The sequence below is a fragment of the Chaetodon trifascialis genome, chromosome 15, assembly GCF_039877785.1.
Source record: "Chaetodon trifascialis isolate fChaTrf1 chromosome 15, fChaTrf1.hap1, whole genome shotgun sequence".
Taxonomy (NCBI): Eukaryota; Metazoa; Chordata; class Actinopteri; order Chaetodontiformes; family Chaetodontidae; genus Chaetodon; species Chaetodon trifascialis.
Window position 1 is genome coordinate 15624950 of NC_092070.1, and position 27810 is coordinate 15652759.

The 27810-nt window shown below is 42.8% G+C and overlaps 1 protein-coding gene across 1 annotated transcript; it reads left to right on the plus strand.

Annotated features, from left to right (window-relative positions):
- The first annotated feature begins 878 nt into the window (after positions 1-878).
- Positions 879-27807, plus strand: abca3b (ATP-binding cassette, sub-family A (ABC1), member 3b). Its single transcript, XM_070980402.1, has 31 exons — positions 879-1182; positions 2260-2344; positions 4946-5192; positions 7803-7930; positions 9903-10068; positions 10716-10975; positions 11071-11187; positions 11662-11782; positions 13275-13448; positions 13605-13786; positions 15326-15472; positions 15652-15781; positions 15910-16064; positions 16203-16358; positions 16434-16644; positions 16734-16884; positions 17578-17676; positions 18933-19131; positions 19225-19531; positions 19621-19894; positions 20497-20701; positions 20847-21066; positions 21851-22009; positions 22243-22415; positions 23200-23334; positions 23473-23667; positions 23829-24016; positions 24113-24283; positions 24446-24642; positions 24773-24846; positions 25427-27807. The coding sequence occupies exons 2-31, from the start codon at positions 2291-2293 to the stop codon at positions 25556-25558; spliced, it is 5127 nt and encodes a 1708-aa protein (XP_070836503.1). The 5' UTR covers positions 879-1182; positions 2260-2290; the 3' UTR covers positions 25559-27807.
- Positions 27808-27810: the final 3 nt, after the last annotated feature.

Genomic DNA, 27810 nt, shown 5'->3' on the forward strand with positions numbered 1-27810 from the left:
AGAAATAGAATTCTGGCAGAAAAGTATTGGAAACAGCCTAAAATATCTAAGTTTTTAATAATAAAATGGGCTAAAACTCTAAAATAGACCCAGTGTTCTTCGTGGTAGCTGTGGCCCTGCTATTGAAGGGACACTCCACCAGTTTTTACACATAAACTTCAGCTTACATGTAATGAGGAGCACTTCTCATGCTTTGACAGCTAGTGGAAAATGAGTTGTATATTATCTTCTACAGCTCTGGAGGAGGCTTTCCAAAGTCTGGGTAAACAACTGGGACTTCAAATTCTTCAAAGTAGAAGACTTTGTTACAAACAGTTACTGAGTTTGAAAGATGAAGTGGTTTACCAGGCACTAATTAAAATAGACTGTTGAGTTGCATTATGGGAAATGTGGGAGCAGACTATTTTGAAGCTTGAAAACTAACGTCAGGATATCTCTGCTGCATGGATTTTGACGGTTCCCCCAGCGAGTGCAATATAGAGCAAACTTTTAATGAGAAACATCAGCAACATTAAATAGGAAGCATTTTCCTGGATAAATTGGCCAACCGGCGTAGTGTACATAGTGAATTTGTGATTCAGCTCGGAAAAAGCTTGAATTCAAGAGCTCATCAAAACCCACATGGCACCAGTGAGTCTACCTTATGTCATTATTATAGAAAAAAGGAAACATTCCTAAAAGCAAAACATAAATGACCACAACACAATAACGACATTAGTACTAGAAATTATAATAATAACTTAATATATTAAAAAAAACAATAATGAGCCACAGCACATAAATAATGCTAGATTTATTATTCAATGTTTCTACATCTGTGCATATAAATCCCAGCTGTTCGGATCACGTGACGCGCTGCTCCACTGAGATCACGTGACGTGTTTTGTTGACGGTTGTCGCTGCATTTTGCACGATGAATTCACGGGCTTATCAAGCCGCTGGTGCAATGTCATCGCCTCGCTAGAAGGCAGCAAACTGGAGGGGAAAAACCTGGACCGGGCCGCGGACGTCCGTCGCTTCTCTAATGCTAGCCGAGCCTCGACAGTGTCGGTGAAGGAAGAAGCCCCGCGGTGATGGTATTGTTGTCGGTTTGAGACAAAAAGGAGGAATTGTTTTCACCTCCACCAGGAAGAGGGACCACAGCTTGTGAAGTTCATATGCCGAAACCTGCTTTTACTTGAGGTAATTTGACATGTTAATGTCACACAACATTGCCAAGTTACTTCGGTTGAAGCATTACATTATTAGGAATGTGTCAAATGAGATAATGTTGGTGAGTCAGCGCATTGTACTTTGGAAATACCTAGCTTTGTGCCTTAGCTCCATCATTAGCATTCATCAGGACCCTTCGGGATTGACGGACAGGTTAATTGTCCAATCGGGTGGTCTGGGGGGCCGCGCTGGACCAATCAGACAAGAGGAAGACTGTATGCATTTTATAAGGAAAGAGCTGACGTCTTAAATAGCTTGTGTACGGTAATTGTTTGTAGGGACATACTAATAGAGAAATGGTTGCTCGTAGTATGTAGCACAAGGTCTTCTGAATTCAGTTACATGGATAATACATTCAGTTACCCTTAATATATCATGAAAGGGACGAAGCTACTCAGAGGAATGGCACTAGTGTGACAGTCCCAGCATGACCACTTCAATTACATTTATGAACTGGTGTGCTGTGCTGTGAAATTGGCTTTCAGCAAGACACACCTGGCTGCTGTAGCTTAGAAATGTGACTATATCAGCAAATGTGACTGTCAGTATTCACAGAAGTTCGTATTCTACTGGCAAAGGAGTTTATTAGCTGTTTAATGAGCCATAAAGATGACTGTCACCATCTTATCATCCTGATTCTACTGGTTCAGTATGTGGTTTTCTTTTTCCTGACTGAACTCATTTCTGCTTTCTATGAACTAATAATATCGCCTCTTCTGTTTTATAATACCAGTTCGTCTTGTTTCCCCATCAAGATCTTGTGATCACGTCTCCGCTGTGTGTACAGTTTTTGAACAGAACCAAACATCATGCCAGTTTTGATGCTGCTGATTGCTCAATTTCACTTCTCTGTTTCTTTCCCCCCATGAGTTATTGTTAATTGGAAACTGAGATCAGAAACCTTTACAGACATCAAAGCTGTTTTGAAAACACCACAAAGCTTCCAGAAACCTCCATGAACATTTTGCAAAATAGTAAATTGCGCACTTCAGCTTTTTTAACCTGAAACTAAAAATGTCGCACCTTTTCTGTCTCCATCCACTGTAGAAGGCTGACTGAACTGTGACTTGTGTTCAAGATGGCTATTATGCGACAGTTTGGACTACTGGTGTGGAAAAACTATCTTCAGCAGGTGAGTTGGAGGAAGTTGAACCTTCACGCACACACGCACACACACACGCATGTGTCTGAATTAGGTGCTGACATTGTTTGCGACTGTGAATTGTCAGATGTATTTACAGAGCAGAGGCCTGTGTGACAGTGTTTGTTAAGTTATAGGCATATGGGGCATCATAAATACAGTAAGCTGGTTAACAATTTATTTTCTACAACCTCTGATGTTACCCAGGTGCTCTGAAACTGGGTGACCCCAGTAACATACAGTGAGCCTGCACTGTTGTGTCACAAGCTGTTAGTAGGTCAATACGCTGGTTCCTGTCACATGCTTTTCCTGCCTTATATGGCTATCTTTGGGGGGGGGGGGGGATCACCATTTGTGCCTGTTAGTTATTTAGTTGATAATTTTTTATTGTTGTGACATAGATCATGAGACAGGAGTCATGAGTCAAACACACACACACACACACACACACACACACACACACACACACACACACACACACACACACACACATACACATACATACATACATATACTATTTGAAGTAAGAGTATTGAAAAGCAACAACAAACAGTAAAACGGAGAGAAAATAAATATATTAAATTAAGAAAAATAAGGAAATGGGTGCAGGGGGTGAAAGGTTTGGAGCAGTGATGCATTCTGCATGTACTGGAGATACACATGCATACATGTAAATAGATTTTCTTCTGTATTACACTTATGCGCATAATCACTGTCACATTTCCATTTTTTCATCTGCACTCTCAACTGTCAGTAAACAAGTTCAGCAGGTTAAGCACACCTTATCACAAATCAGCATCTTCTAGAAAGACACGATGTCCCACAGCAGCAGTTCACTCCAGACTCGACTGTTGTGTAGTTCATGGAAAATCATATCCTCAAATTCAGGGTCTGTCCTCCGTTTACAGAAGATAAGAAAGAATTTGTAACAGTGCCAGTGAGTCGCTCTGAATGGCAGAATGCATAGTTTTGTATGTTAATATCAGCTGAGGGTTGCACAATGTTGCAGCTGTTGAGAAAAGGAATTGGTTATCTGCTTTATAGCATGCGTGGTGTGAGGTTGTTGCTCCGATACTAATCCCTGCTGCTCCAGCTGTGGGTGTCTGGAGACGACACAGACTCCATTAGGACCAGGCAGGAAGAAAGGCTGAGCATTGTGGTGTTGCTTGTCCATCTTGGCTGCAGAACACAGACACAGGCTGCATATTAATCACTTAAACTGTAATGTAGTGTGGACATTGAAATTCAGGCCTATAAAACTCTGTTAGGAAAACAGCTATCATATAAGACCTTGTATTTCTGGGCCATCCTGTTTTTTTTGTCCCCATGGACAACTGGCCGCGTTGAGAAAACTTAAGGTCATGTTGACATATTTCCAGCTCAGCCAGAGCAGATTTTGATAGTCGATGAGATTTCTTTGCAAATTGTCATGAATGCTATCATTGGGCTTGTTTTTTTGTTATAAAGCAGCACGTAGCCTAAGGAAGGCAAGATGAACTATATTTTAAATCAAAGAAAATATCTGTTTTGCATATTACTAACCCATATATTAGAGCCCTTTATAGAATTAATGCAAAATATACTTGAACTCCATCTATTACCTCAACATGGTAGTAATTGAAAAGGTTAATGCTTCGTAGGTGATAGCCTATGTTTTTAATAAATTAGATACTGTCTTGTTGTACTTGAGACAGTTACCCCAGTGTTATTTTGTACCTCATTCAAGTGTTTTATTGAGTTGCCAGTGCACCACTCCTTGTATGGTCCTTGTGCCACTGAAACCAGAGGCGCCTTGGCTGCCCTGAATGTCCTGGATACTGAGGCTGGAACGTAAAGCTGTAGCTCACACACGCACATGAAATGAGCCCATTGTAGGAGTTACAGTGGTGTCACGACTTAAATGCCAGCATGCTTTTTTATTTTATTTTTATTTTTTTTTAACAGTGGGTTATGGTGATTGGTGATATGATCTGTGCTCAACAATCATGGCATAGCATTTGTCAGATGTTGATAAATCAAATGTAATGGCGCAAGTAGTTGTGGTGTGGACACAATTTTGTCAACACTCAAAATGTGCTATGGTTCAGCATGCGTCCTTATACAAAACAGTGTTGCACAAAAGCAATCATGAGACCAAATTTATTTCCGCATTCAAACACACTTCATGAACATGGACAGACAGGGCATGGTGTGTATTCCCTGGTTATACTGTATTTATTCCTCTTAGGGTCTGATATTGGCACCCCTCTGAGATTGACTGTAATGTCCTGAAACTGTCCAAGTCACTTTGTGCTCCAATCACTCAACAAGAGGAGGCCGTCACACAGATTCTGCTAGCATTTTCATAGCGTATTAGCAATAACGAGGTTGTTTTTGCTCTGTCTGAGGAGCTTAAAGGGAATTCATTGTACATTGCTCACCTGTGGCTGAAATATGGAGGCATTTATTCATTTTTGGTTGGAGTTAAAGTCTCGAATATTCTGCCAAACATTGCAGTTAATCCAGCTCTGTGCCTTTTGTGTTTGTGCTTATTCCCTCAAACCCTAAATTACTCTCTTTCTGTATTTTCATTGGCCACCAATGACTCTCCAGAAACGTCAAATCCTGGTGACTCTGGTGGAGATACTCCTGCCTCTGCTCTTCTCCGGCATCCTCATCGTGCTACGTCAGAAGGTGCCTTTCAAGGACTACCCAAATGCCACCGTCTATGAGAGCTATTCCGTCGACATGCTACCCACCGTGTTGTTTCAAAGATTACAGCTGGCGTATGTGCCCGGTAACTCCAGTGTGGTGCGTCAGGTGGCAGAGGATGTACGAGCCAGCCTGTTCCTCTCCTCAGGTGGGTCATAGTTGGGAGTTGTTTCTCTTGAATCTTAGCCGTTTAAGCAGCCTCTGTGTGTTGGAATATTTTGACATTTTGGGAAGCACGCTTTTTGCTGGCAGAAGATTAACACCACTCTCATGCCTGTCCCGCACATATAAGGCTACAGCCAGCAGCCAGTTAGCTTAGCTTAGCTTAGCTTAGCATCAAGACTGGAAACAGGAAGAAACAGCTCACCTGACTTTGTTTGCTGGAAGGAAAGCTCATAGATTAACAAGTTATATGTTGTTGCTTAAATGTGTTAAAAACATAATTGTAGAAAGGACATTTTATGGTTATACATGGTGTTATTTGCTGAGCTATTTTGCCCTGTTTCCAGCCTTTCTCCTTAGTTAAGCTAACAGGCTTGTGGATGTAGCCTTTTATTTATTGGGCAGATATGGAAATTGTATTGAACCTCCCTTCAAACTTTTGGCATGAAAGTGAATAAGAATATTTCCAAAAATGCCAAAGTATTCCTTTCATGCTGCCCTTTTCTGAATGTATAAAACATGTTTGATATTCAGTGCTATTGTTCTCCCATAAAACTGAGGTCATTTGCTAACCAAATTCCAAGTAATACATATCGACACAATGTTGGTTGAAATCTTGAATCGTTGCGTTGAAACTCTGTTGCAGCAAAGCCTAACGATTACAGCACCATTTGAGCTGTTAGTACCACCACCGCAACCGGTGAAACACATACCGCAGCCTTGACACCAATTGTATTTTAGGATGGAGCTGGGAATACTGGTTCCTCTAGAAACAGCTCTCAAGAGAGCAAACAGGCCGCACCCTGCTCTTGTGTCAGACTGCAACAGCTGGGAGTTTAGACTCCACTTCATCTCTTTTTCATTCACACACGCAGATGGTCTGACTGACAGATGTGCAAACAGGCTGTTTACATACAGCCTTTGTTTTCACGTCGACAGACAATCAGCGAGATGGCCAAATAGCAGCAGTGTGAGGCTGAAGGCAGAGATGTAGCAGCAGGTTGACAGATCTGTGTAACTGCAGGTTGTGCTGTACAAAGCCGTGTTAGAGCTCAGCTCAGCCATTAATGAATAATTTAGCTGGTTTCAGCATTAAAGGGATGAGGTGGAGGAGAATGATCAAGGCTGAATTTTACGATGTCATGCACACAGAAGACCTCCCAAATGTGACTTCAGCGTCCCGCCTAAAATAATGGATTCTGCTGAACAGATGAAGGTGACAGCATTTGAAAAGCCCTGCGATATTGCAGATGTTACAGTTTTACACACCAAACAACACAAGGATTGTTGAATGCAGCACTCTAAACATTGGTCATTAGGACATTGGTGGTGTTTTTCTGTAAAGAAACTCGGTGTTGAAACGGCTTGTATGTGTTTACATGGTGTGTTGTGAAATAGTGAATTGTGAAATAAGATCGCTTACATTGTGTAATCTCAGATTTTTGTTCTCAAAAAGTTGTCTTGACTTCTGTTGTGTAGATCATCAGTGGTGATCATGCTTTCTTCTTCTTTTACCATTGGAAAATAAGCCACAAGAAAAAAAAATTTCATATTCAGTTTCTTAAATATAATCTTTCTCGTCACAAGAGCCCAACAGGGAAGTAGGAAAATGGCTGCATTTGTATGACACAGTGTGAGAAGCTTTAACCAGAAAATGAGCATTATTTTTAGCTAACAATGTAAGCCATTTATCAGCTGGTCATTTGATTACTTAAATGTTCACTTTTTAAATTTCAAATCTTTGTAAATTACTCGAATACTTCAACTATTTATACCTTTTTATCCATCAACTATTTTGCCTCACTGCTTGCTTGGTAACTAGTATCCATGTACTCTCAATTGCAACACGTGGCTTTAAGGTGTTGCACCTAGTCTTAAAGTTACATCAGCATAACTATCTTACTCTTATGTCTGTTATGTAAAAGCTCAACATCACACCAATTTGTAATAGTATTTGCAGCTCAGATTGTGTTGTGTCTGAAACGGTCTTTAAGGTTCTCACCGTGCCAGTACTGTTTAAGAAAAGCAGCTGAAGTGAGGTGCAATATGTCGAGTTTATTTTATGAGCCTGACCCACATTTAACCCTCGGACCAATGTGTAATCCTGGTTTTCTTTGCCAGACTCATAATACCTTCATGTGTGCTTGATTAGTGGAATACAAAATGTAATTGTGAAATAGAGTCCTGGAGAAAAAGAGATTTAATCAGAAGTGAAAAGAAAACCAAATCTGTTATCTATTATTGTTATTCAGTTTCATTTGGCCTGCTGGGGGTTCTTTCAGGCTGTCTGTGGTGCTATTATTGTATTTCATCTTCGTCTGTACCTCTTCCCTTTTGTGTGATCGAGCATCTGTGTCATGAAAGCATGCGCTATGTGGGTGTATTCAAGTATACTTGAATATTTGACCTGTTCATAAAATTGGCCATAGAATTCAGTATGCTGACAGTGTCTTGACCACCTTCCTCGCTCTCAGTGAGAGGAGCGATCACCAAGGTCAGACAATGAGACGGGTATGAAGGACATACGTGAGATGAATACCACACTTCTAATGCCATGTTCTTTGGATCTACGTGTGTGTGTACGTTTCTTCCCCAGTGCGTGGCTTTGAGACGGAGGAGCAGTTTGAGGACTATGTGAGAAATGACCCCATGTCAGGAAAGCTGCTGGCGGCTGTGGTGTTCGAGCACCCCTTCGCCCACGATGATGAGCCCCTGCCCGCCAAGGTAAAAGGCTGCGTTCACACACTGTCACACATAAAGCAAATCCTCGAACAGAATCCTCAATTTGAATGAAGCGATTCATCTGATTAATTGAGTTTGTCTTTTTTTTATTATTATTAAATCAGCTTTCATTAATCAATGTAACTGGTCAGCTTCATCAGCATAAACAAATGTAGCCAGCAAGGAAATCCAATAAAGGCATGAAATAATGAGAAATGGTAATTGTGCTTTTAGGCTTATTGCCGTTAGACCGTCCTGTTAATACAGGTGCAGCAAGCAGGAGAGTAAACCACTTTTGACTGCGCTGGAAATGTTTTTGAAAGGCTCCATGCACCAAATGTGGACCAAAGCAGAATATCTCTTTAGATAAACACATATCATTTCCAAATAGTGGGTAGAACTGCAGTACATTGTTTTGTTGGCTGCTAATTGCATCAGGAGTGCTGCAGAGTCACAACATGAGCAATTGTGCTTATGTTGAATACAAAAAAGCAAAATTTGTTTAGCTGGTGTCGGTGTAAGGCTGAATGAATACATTTACAGTTGGCAGTAATACCGGTTCAGGCGCTTTGTTCTATTTCCTAAAACCGCGTTGTTTACTTGTTTGGTTTCTTTGGCCAGCTGGCGGCTTCTTATGGCAGTCTTAGACACATTAAGAGCTCATGCTTTGATAATTTTTTGATGAAATGTATCCTCCTCAAAATGAACTCCACCCGTACCAACTGAAACAGTAAAATCCTGCTTTCATGTGAATGCGTGAGTTATAATAATGTAATGATACAATGTTGAATAGCACAACAGTCACAGGGATGGCTTGCTGTAAAAGAAAGGATCAAATAGGAAATAGGACACTTTTGTTTTATTATAATACGCAGGTCTTAATAATTCGATATATGTGTTTTGTCCAGCAGTGTAGTGCAGAATAGTTGTACAAACTTTGACAGAGGACAGATGAATTGTGTGATCCCACCGGGCACACTGAAGAGGCATCAGACAGCCTGAACACTGGGAGAGACAGAGATGTCCTCTTCGTCTGCGTGCCCGTCTTCCTCTGCCTCTTTCACATCAATTCAGTTCAACCTTATTGTCCTTGGAGAAAGTTCCTGCTGCCAGATGCATAAAACCATAAACACATAAATACTCAAAAGGCGATAAAACAAAGCAAACAACACAAAGTTATGAGTCAACTGTTGTTCTCAACCTTTTTGACATCATACAACAAAGGAGTGTCACTTGTTGCTAGTGTCACAGGCTTCACAGTCAAGGCAACAGCCGGAGAAGAACAGGCGGTGTGGGCCACATCAATTGTTCCATCGGCCCTTTGTAGGAGAACAAAATGGATAATAACAGTATAAAAGTCCAATGAATTGGCAAAACATGAGTAAATTTGGATTTGTACACTAACAACATGCAGACAACTTGTCTAAATGCCCTATTTAACTGTTTGTTTTATTAGTTTATTTTGTTATCAAGCAGTATTTCAGTGTTTTTAACTTCATAAACTACTGTAACACAGGACCGTGCATCAGTTTTACAACAGTAAACTAAATTGAAATATTTAAGGTTTTGTCTGAACCAACAAAGAATAACTGTAAAACCCTTTGTGGTATATACTGTATGTGGGTCAGTTGTTTAGCAGCAGCAATAGGAGGCTTAAAATATTCCATATTAAGAACGTAAAATGGACAATTATGTAATTAATTTGCAAGAACATACTGTAACTCTTTCTCTCTTGGCTTATTTATTGCTTAGTTGATTTATTCACTCTGAGAAAAAAAAAAAACTGAGAGGCAACTGCACTGCTTGAAGCCAAGCTGATAAATTGACCTGACTGTGAATTCACACCACTCCTCTCCTCTCCTCTCCTCTCCTCTCCTCTCCTCTCCTCTCCTCTCCTCTCCTCTCCTCTCCTCTCCTCTCCTCTCGGCTTTGCTCGGGTTTACTGATTCTGTTCGCTTTTGGCCCTGTCACACAGGTGAGCTACCACCTGCGCTTCACCTTCACCCCACGCAACGCCCCGTTCAAGGAGAAGTCGGAGCTGAACCCAAACAGCGACCTGGACTGGCACACGCTCAGCCTCTATCCCCTCTTTCAGCTGCCAGGGCCGAGGGAGCAGTATGACAAGGAGGGGGGAACGCCTGGTGAGATCCCTCGTCTCTTTCTCGTCTTTGTCTTTCTCTGTCTGTCCCACACCGAAACGTCCTGCCTGCTCTTATCCAAACCAACCACGGCCCTACAAGTCTTTGGCACGATCATCGTTGTCAAGTTTTGACACTATGAGGATGCATTGTGCTCTTGCATCACTCGCGGTGTTCAGGAGGAATCAAATGCTCTTAAGTCTGTCTCCACGTTGGTTACCTCTGTTTGTCTGATTTGTCAAACTTAAATGATGATGATGATGATGAATGGGGGATTAGATAAGACACCCCTCTGCTGTCCCCCCAGCAGGCCCAGACCCTTTTTACATAATGAAGTTCCAAAGTTGAGTGTAACTATAATGGGATGGCGAGGCATACTCCAAAAGATGAAGTCATCCTCACAGCATAATAGAACTGACAAGCTTTTAGCGCCGCATGAATATGGATTTCCAACCTCCACATGCATAATAACTCATGACTGCTGCTCCACTTTGGTTCCTCAAGGCCTCGTACCCATTTTAATGTTAACTTCAGGAGTTAGAAGGACGTGCCGAACAGGCCACTTTGCAAGTCGGATTGTGCTATGAGTCATTTTCTGGACCCAGACAGACGCTGATATAAATGATGGTATAAACATGTTTTCTTTTAAGGTTATTTCCGAGAGGGATTCCTGGCCGTACAGCATGCAGTGGACCTGGCCATCATGCGCTCTTACAACAGAACTGCCGCTTCCTCTCTGCTGCGACAGATCAGAGTGGTGCTGTCACGGTTTCCTTACCCAGCGTTTATATACGACGTCTTCATCCTGGCCATTCAGAACCAACTGCCCTTACTACTGGTGCTCAGCTTTACCTACACCTCTCTCAACATAGTGCGAGCCGTGGTGCAGGAAAAGGAGAGGAAGCTCAAGGTGCGTTTGTGTGTCTCTGATTGGGCTGGAATAAAATGGACTACCTGATCCTTAATCTCCTCCCTTTTTTTTTTTTTTGTTTTTTTGTTTTTCAGGAGTACATGAGGATGATGGGTCTCAGCAACTGGCTCCACTGGAGCGCCTGGTTCCTCATGTTCTTCCTCTTTCTCTCTGTTTCCGTCTTTTTCGTCACGCTGCTCCTCTGTATTCAGGTGAGTTGTTAGAAATCATTGTTACTTCAGGCACATTCCATCACACAACACCCTCAACCACATATTGAAGCAGTTTCTTAAGTAAGCAAAAGGTAATACAGTGTCGTTATCTACAGTGTTAGTGTTAGTGGTGGAATGTAACTAAGGTTTACTCAGTCAACGTCTGTACTTAAGTACAAATTTGAGGTACTTGAGTAGTTTCCGTTCATGCCACTTCCTACTTTCTACTCCCTGTTGTACTCGACTAAATTTATCTGACAGCTTTAGTTACTACTTTACAGTTCAAGATTTTTGTATACAAAACACACAAAGAGCTTATAAAATGTTTTGTTATGAGTACAGCTAAAACAATCGTAGTTGTAATTGCAGCAGTTAAGCGCAGGAATGAGTAGACTTTGGTCTAGAGACTGAAAATGTCTGTCCCTATGTTATGACCGAGGACAGGAACTCTCTGTTTTACAACTGTTGTTTTAGGTGAGCCCTAATGGAGCAGTGCTGAGCTACAGTGACCCCACGCTGGTCTTCGTATTCCTGCTCGTCTTCACCGTGGCCACCATCAACTTCAGCTTCATGATCAGTACCTTCTTCTCACGAGGTGTGTGTTTCTATGTCTGTCCACTGAAGGATAATGGCGTCTCTCTTGATGGTCGGTCTCTTACTTTGTACTCCACTGTACGCATGGTCAGACACCCTTTGGATGGCAGTACTCGCAACGTAGTGTGTTCTCTCAGATGTGGGTAAAAATGTCCGCTGTTTGCTGTGCTCCCTCCTCTTCCGAAGCATAAAAGCAGCAATAAAAGGCACATCAGCTATAAACTGACTAGACGAGAACAGATCAACACAGCCGTCGACTCGTTATGTGGACCAACTACGAGAGTGTAAATTTCACACGCATACTTTAAATCTGATATAGCTGCTGCTGTTATTGGTGAAGAGTTTCCTTTATTGAATAGTTTTGGAGCTCTTTCTGTCTTCAGCCACCTGAAATTAAAGCACCCCAGATAACACAGATGATAAAGAAAACTATTTAAAACCGATCTCTCCTTTCTCATGTTCCTCTTCTCTCCCTCTTTGCACTCTCTCTCTCTCTCTCTCTCTCTCTCTCTCTCTCTCTCTCTCTCTCTCTCTCTCATTCATAGCTTTTCATTCAGTCCAGCCTCCGTCTTCCAGCTTTGCCCAACAAAGCAGCTCAGGTTGCAAGTGCTCATTGGCCTCAGTTATATGCAGCCTTTTGCAAAGCAGTTGCACAGAAGCACTTGTATATGATTCAGCCTTTTGTCCACAAGGGCTGTGTTGAAAAGAAAAGCCTCTCTTTTGTGTCAAATTTCATGAATCATCTCGTATATCTAACACTAACAGTGGAAAAGTGCCTGAGTGTCATTTTTAAAATGTCCAGCTCTTCCTTTCTTCTTCCTGCTTTCTCCATCCTCCCTCAGCCTTTGGCCCATGAATAATTGTATAAACTGTAATATTCAACAGCCTGACGAACGTCGTTAAAATTGTTTCAATTGCTGCATTATCACGCTGGTTTCCCTGTGACACTGTGACATAATAATGAGCCTGAACAAGGTTCTCTCATTTTCCTTTTAAGTAATGATCTATAGACAGTAGAGGAAAGAGGCAGAGATGAGGAGCTTTCACAGAAACTAGGCCAAACCAATAGAGAGGATCCTTCATTGCTCTACTTGGCTGTTTTTGCACTAAGATGGACAAGTGCTCTTTATAGAGGTCTTGTAAGGTTGCTCAGAAATGAGGGCAAAAACAGCCCTGAAAGCCTTTCATTCACCTCATCCGCAGTACTTCCTCTCTGCTTTCTTCCCCATCTCTCTCCATTTTTTGTGCTTCATTTGAACAGCACTCAACTTTCTCTGTCAATCATGGAAATGGGTTTCACAGAAAAAGCACTACTCTTTGTCATTTACCTGTTAGCTTGCTTAGGTCTACAAACACATGGCTGTGTGTTTGAGCTCTAGCGGTACAGCAGTGTTCTCTGCAACTGTGACAGAAGACAGAGTGACAAGAGCTGTGATTATACTTTTCACTTCACTTTTGTTCTCCAACCTCTTCTTGCTTCTGTTTTGTTACAGCCAATGTGGCGGCGGCAGCGGGCGGCTTCATCTATTTCATGAGTTACTTGCCTTATTTGTTCCTGTGGCCACGCTACGACTTACTGAGCCATGCCCAGAAGGTGTCAGCCTGCCTCATCTCCAACGTGGCCATGGCCATGGGATCTCAGCTCATAGGGATGTTTGAAGGCAAAGGTGATGCTTGGGGTTATGGTCAAAGTGAATTTTGTCAGTTACAATCCACAAATGTTTGACTATCTGACTGTATTAGGAAGTCGGGGTGAATTTCTCTGGTCTTTCCTTTAAATAGCGTTTTTTTTTCTGTTTATCTGGTCCCTCTACCCCCTGTAGGTACGGGTATCCAGTGGTCAAACTTGTTTGACTCTGTGACGGTGGATGATGACTTCTCCATGGCTCAGGTGTTGGGCTTGCTGGTTTTCGACTCGGTGCTCTACGGACTGGTGGCCTGGTACATGGAGGCAGTTTTTCCTGGGGAGTATGGAGTGCCTCGACCATCTTACTTCTTTGTACTGGTAAGCGTCAAAGCTACTTGCAGACACACACATACATGCATACGTTCACTGGGGATGTAACCAAATACAGATACAGTAGTGGGACGAATGTGTGAACAGCTCGTGCATTCAAAAGTGATACAAATATTTTGAGTAATTGCAGTTATCTGATCATTTTGTGCCTCGTCACAGTGACTTTAGCCTCTTCATCAGTGTCGTTAATGCAAACTTAGAAGAAGTAACCATGAAATGGGGATGTTGCATGCAAACAAAATATTGCAGGGTAGTTATTCTAATCATCTTTCGCAGAGACAAACTGCACTAAAATGCAGTCAAATTTAAAACCATTTTTTTCAGCGTTGCATTTTACATTTCAAAGCGTATTTATTGATTACTTAATGTTGTTTTAATTTACCTGTTCAACTTGTGAGGCTGGATATTTTTAGGCTGGTGGAGTTTTTAATTTTAAATAGATAGTAAGAAGAAAGAAGAAGATCAGGCACCCTGAGCAGTTAAGGGTCTGGGTCCAGGAGGGAAACTGGCCCCTCCCCAGCTACCAGTGCACACTCCATAGGCCAAGTCCCCACAGATTGGGCTACTGCAGCCCACATAAGGATACAGATACAGACAGTAGCTTTGTTTCAGGCAGCAGACACATAAACACATACTCACTCATTCGATCAAATACTGCTAACTGTGTTCATTGAAAGGCATGATCATACCTGAACTATCACTACTATGACCTGCACGTGTGTCTGACATGGCTTTTACATTGTGGTTCACACTTAAAGACACATTATCTTGTATACAAATGTTGTAAGTGGGTGGTGTTCAGCGCTTAAAGGACCATCAGGAAGTTGCAAGTTCGAGGTCGCCTGTCAGAGGAAAACTTGCCTTAGATTAAAGAAATTGCTCCGATACAATGACAGTGGAGGGGATTGAAAGTGTGAGGTCACAGCATGTCAGCCAGAGGAAGTCTTTGGGCTCAGCTAGCTAGAATAACAGGAAACGTCTGAGTCTGTCCAGCCAACACAAATAAGGTTTATATATATAACAACTATGGACGATCACGAAATGGCGTGCCTTTACACACGCTCTAAGATAAACTCATGCTAACCCATTTCCCAGTCGTCAGGAATTTAAGAGACTGCCAGCAGGGTGTGGATTAGATGTTGATGCACTTTATGTCCAGTGTGTGTGTGTGTGTGTGTGTGTGTGTGTGTGTGTGTGTGTGTGTGTGTGTGTGTGTGTGTGTGTGTGTGTGTGTGTGTGTGTGTGTGTGTGTGTGTGTGTGTGTGATGCTGTTAGAAAGTGGAGGTTTGAGTCTGGCTCTTAGAAAGTTCATCAGAGGGATGTTTGGTGAGGAGACAAAAGATGTGTGCCATATATGATACAGTATTTTACTTTTATTCTGGAAATATCTTGCAGAAAGATGTTGGAAATTAATACGTTAATTGTAAAGTACTATATTATACAGCTTGTTGACTAAGTTCAGTTTTGCCGCTCTCCACTTCCTGTCTGTATCTATCCCACACTGTCCCCTAATCTCTTCATCTGCAGCCCTCATACTGGTGCAGCAGTCCTCGCATGGCTTTGGTGAATGAGAAAGAAGAAGAGGAGGATGCAGAAAAGGCTCTGAAAGGGGAATTTATAGAGGAGGAGCCAAGTGGACTAGTCTCCGGGATCAAGATTAAACACCTGGCTAAGGTGAACGGCAAAACAGACACAATGACCTAGAGAGTCGAGATGTCCATGTGCTGTAAAGGGGTGCAGATGGTGCAAGTTATAAAAAAAAGTATAGAAAGTCATTAAAGATTGGACAGCAGGAGTGAGATGGTAAACAAGCAACAAGGTTACTCTGCTCTCATACCGTTTTCACTCAACAGGAATTTCGAGTGGGCAACAAGACACGGCAGGCTGTGCAGGATCTTACACTGAACATGTTCGAGGGACAGATCACGGTGCTGCTAGGACACAACGGTGCTGGGAAGACCACGACACTGTCCATGCTGACAGGTGAGCAGCTCAGACACACTCACATGCAAGCAACCAATGTGTGGAGACACACTCATACACACACACGTAGCCAAACATGGATGCCATCTAGATAGTCGTAACTCGACTGATTGTCTTTGTGCTCGCAGGGCTGTTTCCCCCCACCAGTGGCAGGGCCTATATCAACGGTTACGACATCTGCCAGGACATGGCTCTGATCCGCCGCAGTCTGGGGCTCTGTCCCCAGCATGATGTACTGTTTGATAACCTTACTGTCAGAGAGCACCTGCTCTTCTATGCACAGGTACTCACACACACTGTGTACATCTTTGTATGTTATATCAGGCTTGCTGTAGCGCTCCATTAATGTCTTTGTGAAATAGATGCTTGGGGTTTGGATGACATATGGTTAATTTGGTGTGCTTCTTTGCCTAATATCCAGCTGAAAGGCTACTCCAAAGACAAGATTCCAGACGAGGTGGACCGGATCATCCGTATCCTGAACCTCGAAGATAAGCGACAGGCTCGCTCCAAGACCCTCTCCGGTGGCATGAAGAGAAAACTCTCTATTGGCATTGCCCTGATTGGTGACTCTAAGGTAAAGAAATTCACAGTCACACTCTCCTTCTTTTGTCCCATTGTTCCTCTGCTTTAACCACATTTCATCTCACAGGTGGTGATGTTAGATGAGCCCACATCAGGCATGGACCCATCAGCTCGACGTGCCACCTGGGACCTTCTGCAAGGGGAAAAACGTGGGCGCACCATCCTGCTCACCACACACTTCATGGACGAGGCCGACCTGCTTGGCGACCGCATCGCCATCATGGCGGGAGGAGAGCTGCAGTGCTGCGGGTCTCCACTCTTCCTTAAGAACAAATATGGTAAGTGGACAGTGGAGTGGAAATGACTGCAGCAGGCTGTCTGATTGCTGTCTGCCTGTACAAACCTTTTCTTTTCCTCTGCCCACCAGGTGCTGGCTACCACATGGTGATAGTAAAGGATGCCCTTTGTAACGTGTCCGAGATCACCCGCCTTGTCCACATGTATGTACCTAATGCCACACTGGAGAGCAGTGCTGGGGCGGAGCTCTCTTACATCTTACCCAAAGAAAGCACCAGCAGGTGAGTCATGTACTATTCGCAGAATACTCGCAGTAACACAGTGGAAAGTGAGCCTGAAGGGGAGAAAGTACACCAGAAGTGACACCAGCTTAACCGTAGTGACTAAACGATAACCTGTGTGAATGGGAGATATGTAGTGATATAAAGAGAGAATATCCTGAAATGGATCAGTACATTTATGAAATAACTCAAATCATTATATCCAACATACACTGACACTGAGGATATGATTATGATCAACACAGATAACCGTATGGCTCTTCTCTTTGACTATATGCACCAAACTCTTTCTTCTTTTTATATGTAATGCACAAAAAATAGTCATTGTGGAAATAATACTAAATCCATCTCTTACTTTACTATGACCTTTCAGTTTCTCGCTCCCTCCAGGCTATTTTTTTCCTTTATGGCCGCTGCTCCTGTTACCTTGTTTTAAGTTCTTATATTCAGAAAAACAGTATTTTTATCCCCACAAATTGGACTTTGACTCCACAGTAACTCTTACTGCTGTTGTACGGTTAGATTTAAAGCTACAAAATATCATCCAATTTTGAAACACAGTGATAAAGAGCGAAACCTGGCAGCTTTACACTCACAGAACACATCTTGTAAAGTTCAGGGGTAGCATTTGTCCCACTGTGAGATGGTGCATACGCTGTTTCTCTGATACACTTGGTTTGTGCTTTCTGTCAGGTTTGAGCTGCTGTTTGCTGAGCTGGAGATGAATAGAGAGGAGCTGGGCATCGCCAGCTACGGAGCTTCAGTCACCACGATGGAAGAGGTTTTCCTCAGGTAGGCGAATTGTGATGTGGGCAAATGTCATTTCTCATTTTCTATATCAGTAGGATCTGACTCGACTGACAATGGCTGGGTACTTTTTTCATTAAGCTGCAATTTCAGCCAGTGTCCTGATGGAAATAGTTGCCATGCACATGAGACATTTTAATGCAAAAGAAGGTGAGCTCTGTATTCTAAAATTAAGAAAGGCCTGTTTGAGTAGCTCTGCAGTCAGCTTATACACTGAACCACACCTTAAAACACATTTCTTTCATTTCTTTTGTCCACATGAAAACCAGTGCTCTGGCTGATTTATTCCTTCTTTCCATTGCTCACACATCTCAGTCCCACCTGCCTGCTGCTTACTGAGCCCTTATTCTGCGTCCCTGTAGACTTGATACGTATATCTGAGCACAAGAGCACTTCCACTGCAGAGCGCTAACTCTGCATGCTGCTACTGCTAGCACAAGTCTTTGACATTGTAATTGCCCCTGCAAAGAATGTTTGTCTCACAGGCCTCATTATTTACAAGTCACACTGAGAGTCCATCAGTGTGTTGTGGACGTAAGCAGCGTACGGCAAACATCAAACACCAGACCAAGAAAAGCTGCCGTTTAGCTCCCGTCTGACTTTCAGTTTTGCTGTCAAAGAGAACAATTCATCAGTTAGATATTAACACTGGTGCATTATTACATTTTTGATTCCGTCCTGATCATCAACACTAAATTAAATATCATAAAATGGTGTTTTCAAGAGAGCCAAATCATCTGATGAGCAAAGGTTTTAACCTAGATTATATTGTAGTTTTTAAGTGTCAAGTGATTTTAACGCCAACTTTTGAAATGAGGCAAAAAAGCAAATGCAAGGTGTAAGAGTTGTAGGAAGGATAGGCGGATATACTTGCAGGAGGCTGTAACTAGGTTCAAAGGGCACACATCTGATGAGATGAAGGTGTCTAATATACATAGTCTGGTCTGTTTTCCTTTCCTTTTGTGTAGGCGCCTTGATTAGATGAGCTCACTGATAATTTAATTGTGATGGGCAGAAATAGCTTAATTTGCAATCAGCCCAGGCTTTCTTCATCTTGCTGACCCGCTGATTGGAAAGAGAAATAGACACAGCGGATTGATTTTTACAGCAAGCGAATCTTATTAAAATGAACCTATTGTGTGGTTGGTTGATGACAAAACTGAAGACTTCATATTTAAGGCACTTTTTTTTCCTATTTTCATTAAGTTGGTGGATAACCACAGTTTGATTTGTATGTTCAGAGTGGGAAAGCTGGTGGATTCTAGTTTGGACATCCAGGCAATCCAGCTGCCAGCCCTGCAGTACCAGCATGAGAGACGCTCCCATGACTGGACCACAGATGACGCCAGCAGCATCAGCGGCATGACTGATGTCACCGACTTCACAGACAGCGGCACGCTCATCTCAGAGGACTGCTCCAACATCAAGCTGAACACTGGGGTAAGATGACAGGAAGCAAAGTGAGGCATGTCTGATTTCATTTATGTCGTTCATACTGCTCACGTTTCACTTCCTTCCTTCCTCTCCTATTAGGTCAGACTACACCTGCAGCAGTTCTACGCCATGTTCCTGAAGAGGGCGCTGTACAGCTGGAGAAACTGGAAGGTGATGGTGGCTCAGTTCCTGGTCCCTTTGGTCTTCACAGTTGTGGCTTTAGTTGTGGCGCGCACCTTTCCCAACCACCAGGAAGCTCCTCAGCTGAGACTGGCACTCAGACGCTACGGTCCCACCAGGGTCCCTGTGGCTCTGCAGCTTGATCCGGGTCCCCTGGCCTCTGCCTTGGCAAATACATACAGTTCACAGCTCTCTGCTCAGCTCGGCCAGCTCGTCAACATCACAGGTATGAGAGAGACACAGGAATATGGATCGACTGCTTAGCTGAGAATTTACTGACCGCAGTACTGCCTCTTTTCTCCCACTCCCCATCAGACTTTACCGATTACATCCTGAACCAGGCAGAGGAAGAAGGCGGCAGCTTTAATGAGCGCTGTGTGGTGGGTGCTGCTTTCCGTGGCAGCAGCAGCCAGTATGCAGAAGCAACAGCCTACTTCAACAACGAGGGCTACCACACACCCGCCACAGCCCTCATGATGGTGGACAATGCTCTGTTCAAACTTCTAGCGGGCCCGAATGCCTCCATCCAGACGGGCAATTACCCCATGCCACGCAACCTGTCCGAGGTCGCCCGGAGCCAGCTCACAGAGTGAGTGGAGGGGGGGCTGGAAAGCATTTGGTTAATATCAAGAGCTTGTGTGGACAACAGGCGTAAAGAGAGGAGAGCTTTGGCACAGTTGTATACTTACTATAATGTGAAAATATGAAGTCTTCAAAGGGACTGCTGTTCATGCTGCTTGATCAAAAAGGTCAGATTTGGTGATACATTACACCAGTAATCTGGTTCCCGTTTAAGTGTCTCAGAGGTTAATGTATGATTTGAAAATTTCTAGCGGAAAAAATTAACCCCGCAAAGGAATTTGACATAGATTTGAAGTCATTTTCTGTAGACATGACACTGGCAAGAACAAGGCCATTTGATTTATTTTGAGGTTTGAATTAGCATTGATTTGTAAATTACTCAGGAATCTTTGCCTATTATTGAACAGCAGTGAGGATTTGAACAGGTGGAGATCAAGCAAAGTAAAAGAAAATGTGACTATTTTATGTCTGTCTCAGTTATTTCTGTCTTGCTATTTCTTCACCTTTCCTTTGCACAATTTGCTCTTCAATTTCCTCCTGTTATCTTTCACCTCCTTCCTCCTCTTTTTCCCTTCTCCTAACCATCTCATTCTTTTCCTCCATTTGTAGGGGAAAGACGGGTTTCGCCATCGCCATCAACCTCATGTACGGTATGGCCTCCCTATCCAGCACCTTTGCCCTGCTGCTTGTAACAGAGTCCTCTATCAAGTCCAAGCATGTGCAGCAGGTCAGCGGCGTCTACCTGTCAAACTTCTGGTTTTCTGCCCTTCTGTGGGACCTGGTCAACTTCCTGCTGCCCTGTCTCCTCATGTTGGTCAGTATGACATCTAGTATTGCTTATTGAAACTGAGAAGTTAGTGTAAACAGTGTGGTTCGATTTGTCCAGGAAGTGAATACAGTATGCGTTAAATTGATATATGCATTGTACAGTCTGATGTCTTGTTGTTTTATGCTCTTAGGTGGTATTTCAGGCATTCGGAGTCAAAGCCTTCATAGACGACAACCACCTGGTAGATGTGTTGTTGTTGCTGCTGCTGTATGGCTGGGCTGTTGTGCCTCTTATGTATCTGCTCAGCTTCCTCTTCTCCTCTGCCGCTACTGCCTACACACGCCTCACCATCTTCAACATGATCTCTGGCACGGCCACCTTTCTGGCTGTCACCATCATGACCATCCCAGGTGAGAGGAGACACTGGCTTACATGACAGGCAGACATCCAAGTGCTGCAAGTTACCGTATTGGCCAGAATATGCTGATTTAAAGATGGGCCCCACCTTTTCAGACAGCTGTGGGAAAAATGTTTGAAGATAATGAAGACTTTCAGACTAATCCTGTCAGTCCAAAAATGGGAAAGTCCTGATCCTTGAAGCCTTTTCTATTGTAGAAAATCCCACTCTTGTCCAAATGGATTTTCAGGTGCATCTAGTTCTTCTGTCTTTTTCTCTATGAAGCCAACAATCTAACATTTTTCGTGCATTTGAGCTCCTGTTCATGACATTCCATGACACTGATAGTTCTTGACAGATTAATCAGTAGTTTTATGGAGGAAAGATATTTTTGCTCTGAACAACACACAATAAACAGACTTAAAGTAACACGTTAGCCTAGCAGCAATGGCAACAACCCATAATACAACATTCTGTAGGCATCGGTGCTAAAAAATATCCTGTTGTACTCTGGCCAATATGTTATGCACTCATTGTAAGAGAGTTTAAAAAGTGCTTGTGTTTGGCTGAACACATGATTGCAGTGGCACAAAGTGGAAAAAGCACTTACCCACACCATCGAACTAGAGGGGCTTCAGTTCTCATTATCAGTGCTCCTGGCTTGGCTCAGTCCCTCATTGAATACAGTATGCAGAATCAGTAGATGAGAAGCCAGTTAGGCATCATGATCATGATAAAAATGAAGAAATGTTTCCTTTTCGTTCCCGTTGATGGCCTTCTAATGATTTCTTCTCCAGAGCTGAACCTGCAGCACCTGTCCCACTTACTGGATAAAGTGTTCCTGATCTTCCCAAACTATTGCCTGGGCATGTCCTTCAGCCAGTTCTACCAGAACTACCAGTTCATATCATTTTGCCCCACCAGTCCAGTCACCCAAGCAGTGTGCAATTACTTAAGTAAGTACTGCCCAAATGTAGCCTCAGAGGATGAGCATTTCTTTTTCCTGAGGGATGGTCCAGTGTTTTATTTCAGACTGCACCAAACTTCACTGAAGTTATAATCCACTTTTCACCCAGAATTTTACATTAATAATTGTTTTGAACCAATGTTTCCTGTATTTTTAAGTAACAAATAAATGGTATTGAAATGACCAGATTTCTTGTGTAAACTTGCATATTCCTGGTTCTAGACATCACGTACCAAACAAACTACTTCTCCATGTCGGAGCCTGGTGTGGGACGCTTCCTTGTGGCCTTCTCAGTGCAGGGTGTCGTCTTCATTATGCTGCTGTTTGTCATCGAGCTGCAGTGTGCCTGCACTCTCCGCCGACTCCTCGCCTCTCTTGGCAGAAGACGCAAACAGGTAGGCGAAGTGTGGGAGCGGTGAACAAGGCAGGGTTTGTCTTTTCCTGTGGTTCTTTTTCTGGGGGGGGGGGGACTTCCCCTTAACCACAGGTTATCAAGGGGAACAGTCTTGTGTTGAATGAAATGAATCTTGATAAATATGCTCATTTTTTTTATAAAATCGGTACAGAGCATCACTCCTTACGTAACAAAACCAGTGCCAGCTGTACTTGATCAGACAGAAGAGGCATTGGAGAGTTGTTAATTGAGGCTCTAAGATCTATTACCAGTGCCTTCATCAACACATCCCTTTTACTAAAGGGATTTCAGCGCTATATGTCTCATCTGAAGGACTGAAAGCCCTCCTGAAACTAGTAGATTAATACATTTATTGATCAAGAGCAACTATTTTGATAATCAGATACTCTTGAATGTTATTTTCTTCAAGCAAAAATGCCAGGATTTGCTGATTATTGTAGTCTGATGTGATAATAAATTGAGGCTCTTTGGGGTTTCAGACAGTTGGTTGGACAAAAGAAGATATTTGAAGATGTTGCCTTTGGCTTGTAATAGGTGTTTGACATCAATATGATTAATCGCAAAAGTAATGGGCAGATTGATCAATAATAAAAACAATCTGTAGTTGCAGCCTTTACAAAGAGAGTTCTTATCTTCCTCATGAGGTGTTTATATTTCTTCAGTCTACCTCCTGTAGGCTACTATGACATAGTGAAGTATGACACGTACAGCATGTGACTTTACCTGGTAGCATGTGGTCAGTGTCTTGTATTTGTGTGTGTTAGTTACCTCTAATAGAGGATGCAGCCCTGCTTCCAGAAGACAGAGATGTGGCCGAAGAGAGGAAGAGGGTCCTGGAGTGCCAGCCAATAGTGGAGTCTATGGTTGGTAGCCCCCTCATACTGCAGGAGCTGAGCAAGGTATGGAGCACAGGAGTGCTCTTCCCTCATCTGAATGTTGTTTGAAACACAAAGACAGAGCCCCTCAGTGTTGAAATACGCGTGTCTCTGTGAGATATGACACGATGGCATAGACCCACCGTTATCTCTCCCTCTCAGGTGTACAGCAGCGGGCAGAATCTCCTGGCTGTGGACAGGCTGTCTCTAGCTGTAGGCAAAGGAGAATGTTTCGGCCTCCTGGGCTTCAATGGAGCAGGCAAGACCACAACCTTTAAGATGCTGACAGGTGATGAGAGTGTTACCTCCGGGGACGCCTATATTGATGGATACAGCATCTTGAGGGACATTAAGAAGGTGAGAGCACAGGGAGATGGATGGGAAGGACATTTAATTTGAAGATAAATTGATTTCAGTCGTTCGACATTTGAATTTAAGTTTACTAAATCTTCAGTGTAGAGCCGCACTGCTTTCAAAAGGCCAAGGTTTGAAAGAGGACATTTGTCTCTGAATTGCAGGTGCAGCAGCGCATCGGTTACTGCCCTCAGTTTGACGCCGTGCTGGACCACATGACAGGAAGGGAAACTTTGAGTATGTATGCCAGGCTCAGAGGAATACCAGAGAAGTATGTGTCTGGCTGTGTGGAGAATGTCCTGAGGTCGCTGCTGCTGGAGCCTCACGCTGATAAACTGGTCCGTAGCTACAGGTAGGTGTCCTTTTGTGCCGTACACTTTACATTTCAGCCTGAGTGATGTACTGTTTTGTTGAGCAAGTGTGTGTTAATGACCATCAACATACGCAGTGGCGGCAACAAACGGAAGCTGAGTGCAGGCATGGCTCTGATTGGTGGGCCTCCGGTCATCTTCCTGGATGAGCCTTCGACCGGGATGGACCCTGTGGCGCGGAGACTGCTGTGGGATGCTGTTACACGCACACGAGAGTCTGGAAAGGCCATAATCATCACTTCTCATAGGTTAGCTTCATATTATATCAGCTGTGGTATGTTTACATCTTCCACCACTGGGTGTGAATTAAAAGAAACTATATTACGATAAACATATTATGTGCATGAAAAGCAGAAGAAGTCAGGATGCTTACACCTTTGACCCATCACCCTCATTTGTTCCCTCACCAGTATGGAGGAGTGTGAGGCACTGTGTACCAGGCTGGCAGTGATGGTCAATGGTCAGTTCAAGTGCCTCGGGAGTCCCCAACACCTGAAGAGCAAGTTTGGCAGTGGCTACACCCTGCTGGCTAAAGTTCACATAGAGGCTGAGCTGGAAGACAGCGACCTGCAGCTATTTAAAGACTTCATCGAAAGTACCTTCCCAGGTCAGAGGCATGCCCTGTAACATTTAAAATAAAATGAGAAAATCAATCTGTCTCCCTGCAGATTTGCAGGCCTCTCTGTGCTCTGCATTAAATCCGTTGATCTAACATTGTGGGCTTTCTTCCACCACAGGAAGTCAACTAAAGGATGAGCACCAGGGAATGGTGCACTACCATTTGACTGACAAAACACTTACCTGGGCCCAGGTAACTGATTTTTTTATAGAAATAGAGTACATATCTGCACTGCTGTGTTAGAGCTCCCTCTAGTGTGTCTAATGACACACAGCAACACTTAAAAGACTGAAATAACTTTTTATAGCTACAGCAAGTATTTTAGCTACAGATTGCTCTCTAGAGGAACAAGCAATGGCAGATGTGTAACGTGGATGGCAAACGAAGGCAATCTTTAATTAAAAAACAAAAAAATGCGTTGATGCTTTTTAACTGCTGCGTGGTGGGACATGTTCACAGTAATAGAGAGCAGAAATAAAGTATATTTATTTATGTTTTCAGTCTTCAAAAGATGCCGGTTGTAGGTTCTAATTAGGTTCAAATTGTGAAAGCCTTGGATAACAGAGAGCACAGATGCCACTGATTCATCTGTAAAGCTTTGAGACTTATTTTTTAAACAGATGCAATATACTTCAAATGTGGCAGCTTAAGCTTTTTTTTGTTGTTCTTTTAAACTCCATCCCTGGACTTTCTTAAATGGGATGAAATCTCAACCCTTACAGTGTTGAACCCAAAGTTACGCCCTTGCTCCTTATTCTTCTCTCCCACTTAGGTGTTTGGCACTTTGGAGGCAGCCAAAGAAAAGTACCACATTGAAGACTACTGTGTGAGCCAGATATCACTGGAGCAGGTGTTCCTCAGCTTTGCCCAGTTCCAGCACTGTACAGAGAGTGGGAGGAAGTAAGCGGTGCGAGGAGTCCGTCCATTCATCGTCCATTTTCGACAGCGTGTGTGTGTGCTTTGGATCTGCATACGTGGACTTGCCTCGGTCACGCAGCAGATCTGTACACAGGCTGGAGCAGAGCGCTGGTTTGTCTCCAGCTCCATTTTTACCTTAACCACCAACACACACACACACACACACACACACACACACACACTGGGCCAGTCTCCAAACATCCAACTTCAGCATTTCTACTACTGTATCATGTTGGTGTGTCTTTTGGGTCTTCATGCTGTTGTTATTGTTGTTGTGTGACAAGAAGGTAGGAGAGCTGAGCTGGGATGGTGACATGTGGGGATGTTGATTATACCAAGTGATGAACTCTTTTTGTTGGTGAGATCAAAGACAATGATACCACTCATTAGATACTACCACTACTCTGAATTGTATGTGACAGGGGTTTTGTGTGTGTATGTGCACTAATGTGTGTACAGCTTGACTTTTTGTTATTTATGATTTTATTTTATCACTTGATTATGTTTCAGAGTCTGTGCTTTCTTTTGTAATCAGGGAGTGAACCACTCCATTTGATACATTTATGGAATCATTGCACACCTTCTGCGCCTTATCTAACTAATGAGGGTTCTTGTTTCTTTATATTGCCCTATACAAAATGCCTGGTTATCCTTAAGAGCCTCTTAATGTTGTTGCCAGATGTAAATAATGTGACATGTTCATGGTACTAAAAACCACTCAGATCAGAGCAGAACATTTACTCATTTAAAGACTGTTTTGAATGCATGCATAGAATATGATTTACAGAGTGCATGATACTGAGAGAGCAGAGAGCTGCTAACGATTAGTAAAAGACCGTCCTGATTGATGATTAATCCTCAGAGAACATTTAGTCCGCTCAGAGTACACTTAGTACACCCCCATCGTTTGGGTCAACAGTGCTGTTTTTGCTGCCAGACAAATTTCAGCAACAGTGTGTTATCATGTGGACAGCCAGCCATTGTAGTTTAAATGGAAGATATTGAGACAGAAAGCATGACAGTGTGTTGTGTGATGCAGTAAAACGAGAGGTCATGACTTCAGATCAAGCTGTCTCAGACTGCATGTGATTGATTTGGACCTGGAACAGTGAGGCTGCAATGACCTCTGATGTGTTTTGTACATTTTCATTTTCATTGACATTTTCTTTTGCACTTGCGTGTGCGCGTGTGTGAATGTGTATTAAAAGTGTGTTGGTAGGTATGGCAACACATGATTCCTGAATTCACCCAGACTAAACTAAAACAGTGCTATGATAGTCCTTAAATATTAAAACCAAGAGATTGTTATTGTGCAGTGGACAAACTTTACTGCAGTGTCATCTGTAATGTAGAGCTGCTCCTTCAGGGAATGCCAGGAAATGCAATAAAAAGGCCCAGCAATGGTGTGGATTGTCAAACATAACTTCAGTCCTCTGCATATAGATGCCTTGTTCTGAGGTGGAATGATCAGCGCAATGTTTGTTCCTTTTTCATTTGGATGTGCCACCATGAACCCCCTTTCATGTGTTAATCATCTTCTCAAAGCCTTGTACTTGTACTAAAGGATTTGTTTACTCTGGAGGAACATTTTGAAAACATTTGCACTTCACAAAGAAAAAAAAATAAAAATCCCCCAAACATATTGATGAGAAGTCTATTCTCAGTTTTCTGCTTTTCATCCATGTTGAAGATCAGTGTTTCAATCTAGGATGAATTAGCATGCAAATGACATTCCTACCTTTGAAAAATGGCTTCAAAGATGTGAGATGAATGTATTTACTGTCTTTATGAAAGCAAAGAGCACTCCCAGTAATCAACTTTATTAATGGTGTCATATGACTTACAGCGCTTTCTTCATGTCACCGGATGTGTGTGTGTGAGAAAAGAAGTGGAGACTGACATTCCTGAAAGACACGCACATGTGGCTTATTGATCTTTGAAGGATTTCACCTCTTAATTTTGACTTTTGTTACATTTGTTTGTGTGTTTGCACAATTTTTGTCCCATTACATGTATGACTTGAATCAATTGCAATGTTCAATACGTATTTTGTGGAATGGTGGAAAGGATTGCGCTGCTGACACTGAAGGATTGAGTTATGCTGTATCATACTAAAAAAGGGAATTTCCATCATTGTAATTGTGTACTGTCTTGTACCATGAAACTGACCTTGTCATCTGTATATGTAACGCTATTCTTTTTAAATTAAATGATGCTCTCTGCAAATGGAAGCAAGTA

What these genes read in the sequence shown, in the direction of transcription:
- abca3b (XM_070980402.1), top strand. Translation starts at nt 2,291, where the DNA reads ATGGCTATTATGCGACAGTTTGGACTACTGGTGTGGAAAAACTATCTT. An exon ending in CAGCCTGTTCCTCTCCTCAG is followed by an intron (nt 5,193 to 7,802) that starts GTGGGTCATAGT and finishes TTTCTTCCCCAG; the next exon opens with TGCGTGGCTTTGAGACGGAG. An exon ending in GACACTGTCCATGCTGACAG is followed by an intron (nt 15,782 to 15,909) that starts GTGAGCAGCTCA and finishes TTGTGCTCGCAG; the next exon opens with GGCTGTTTCCCCCCACCAGT.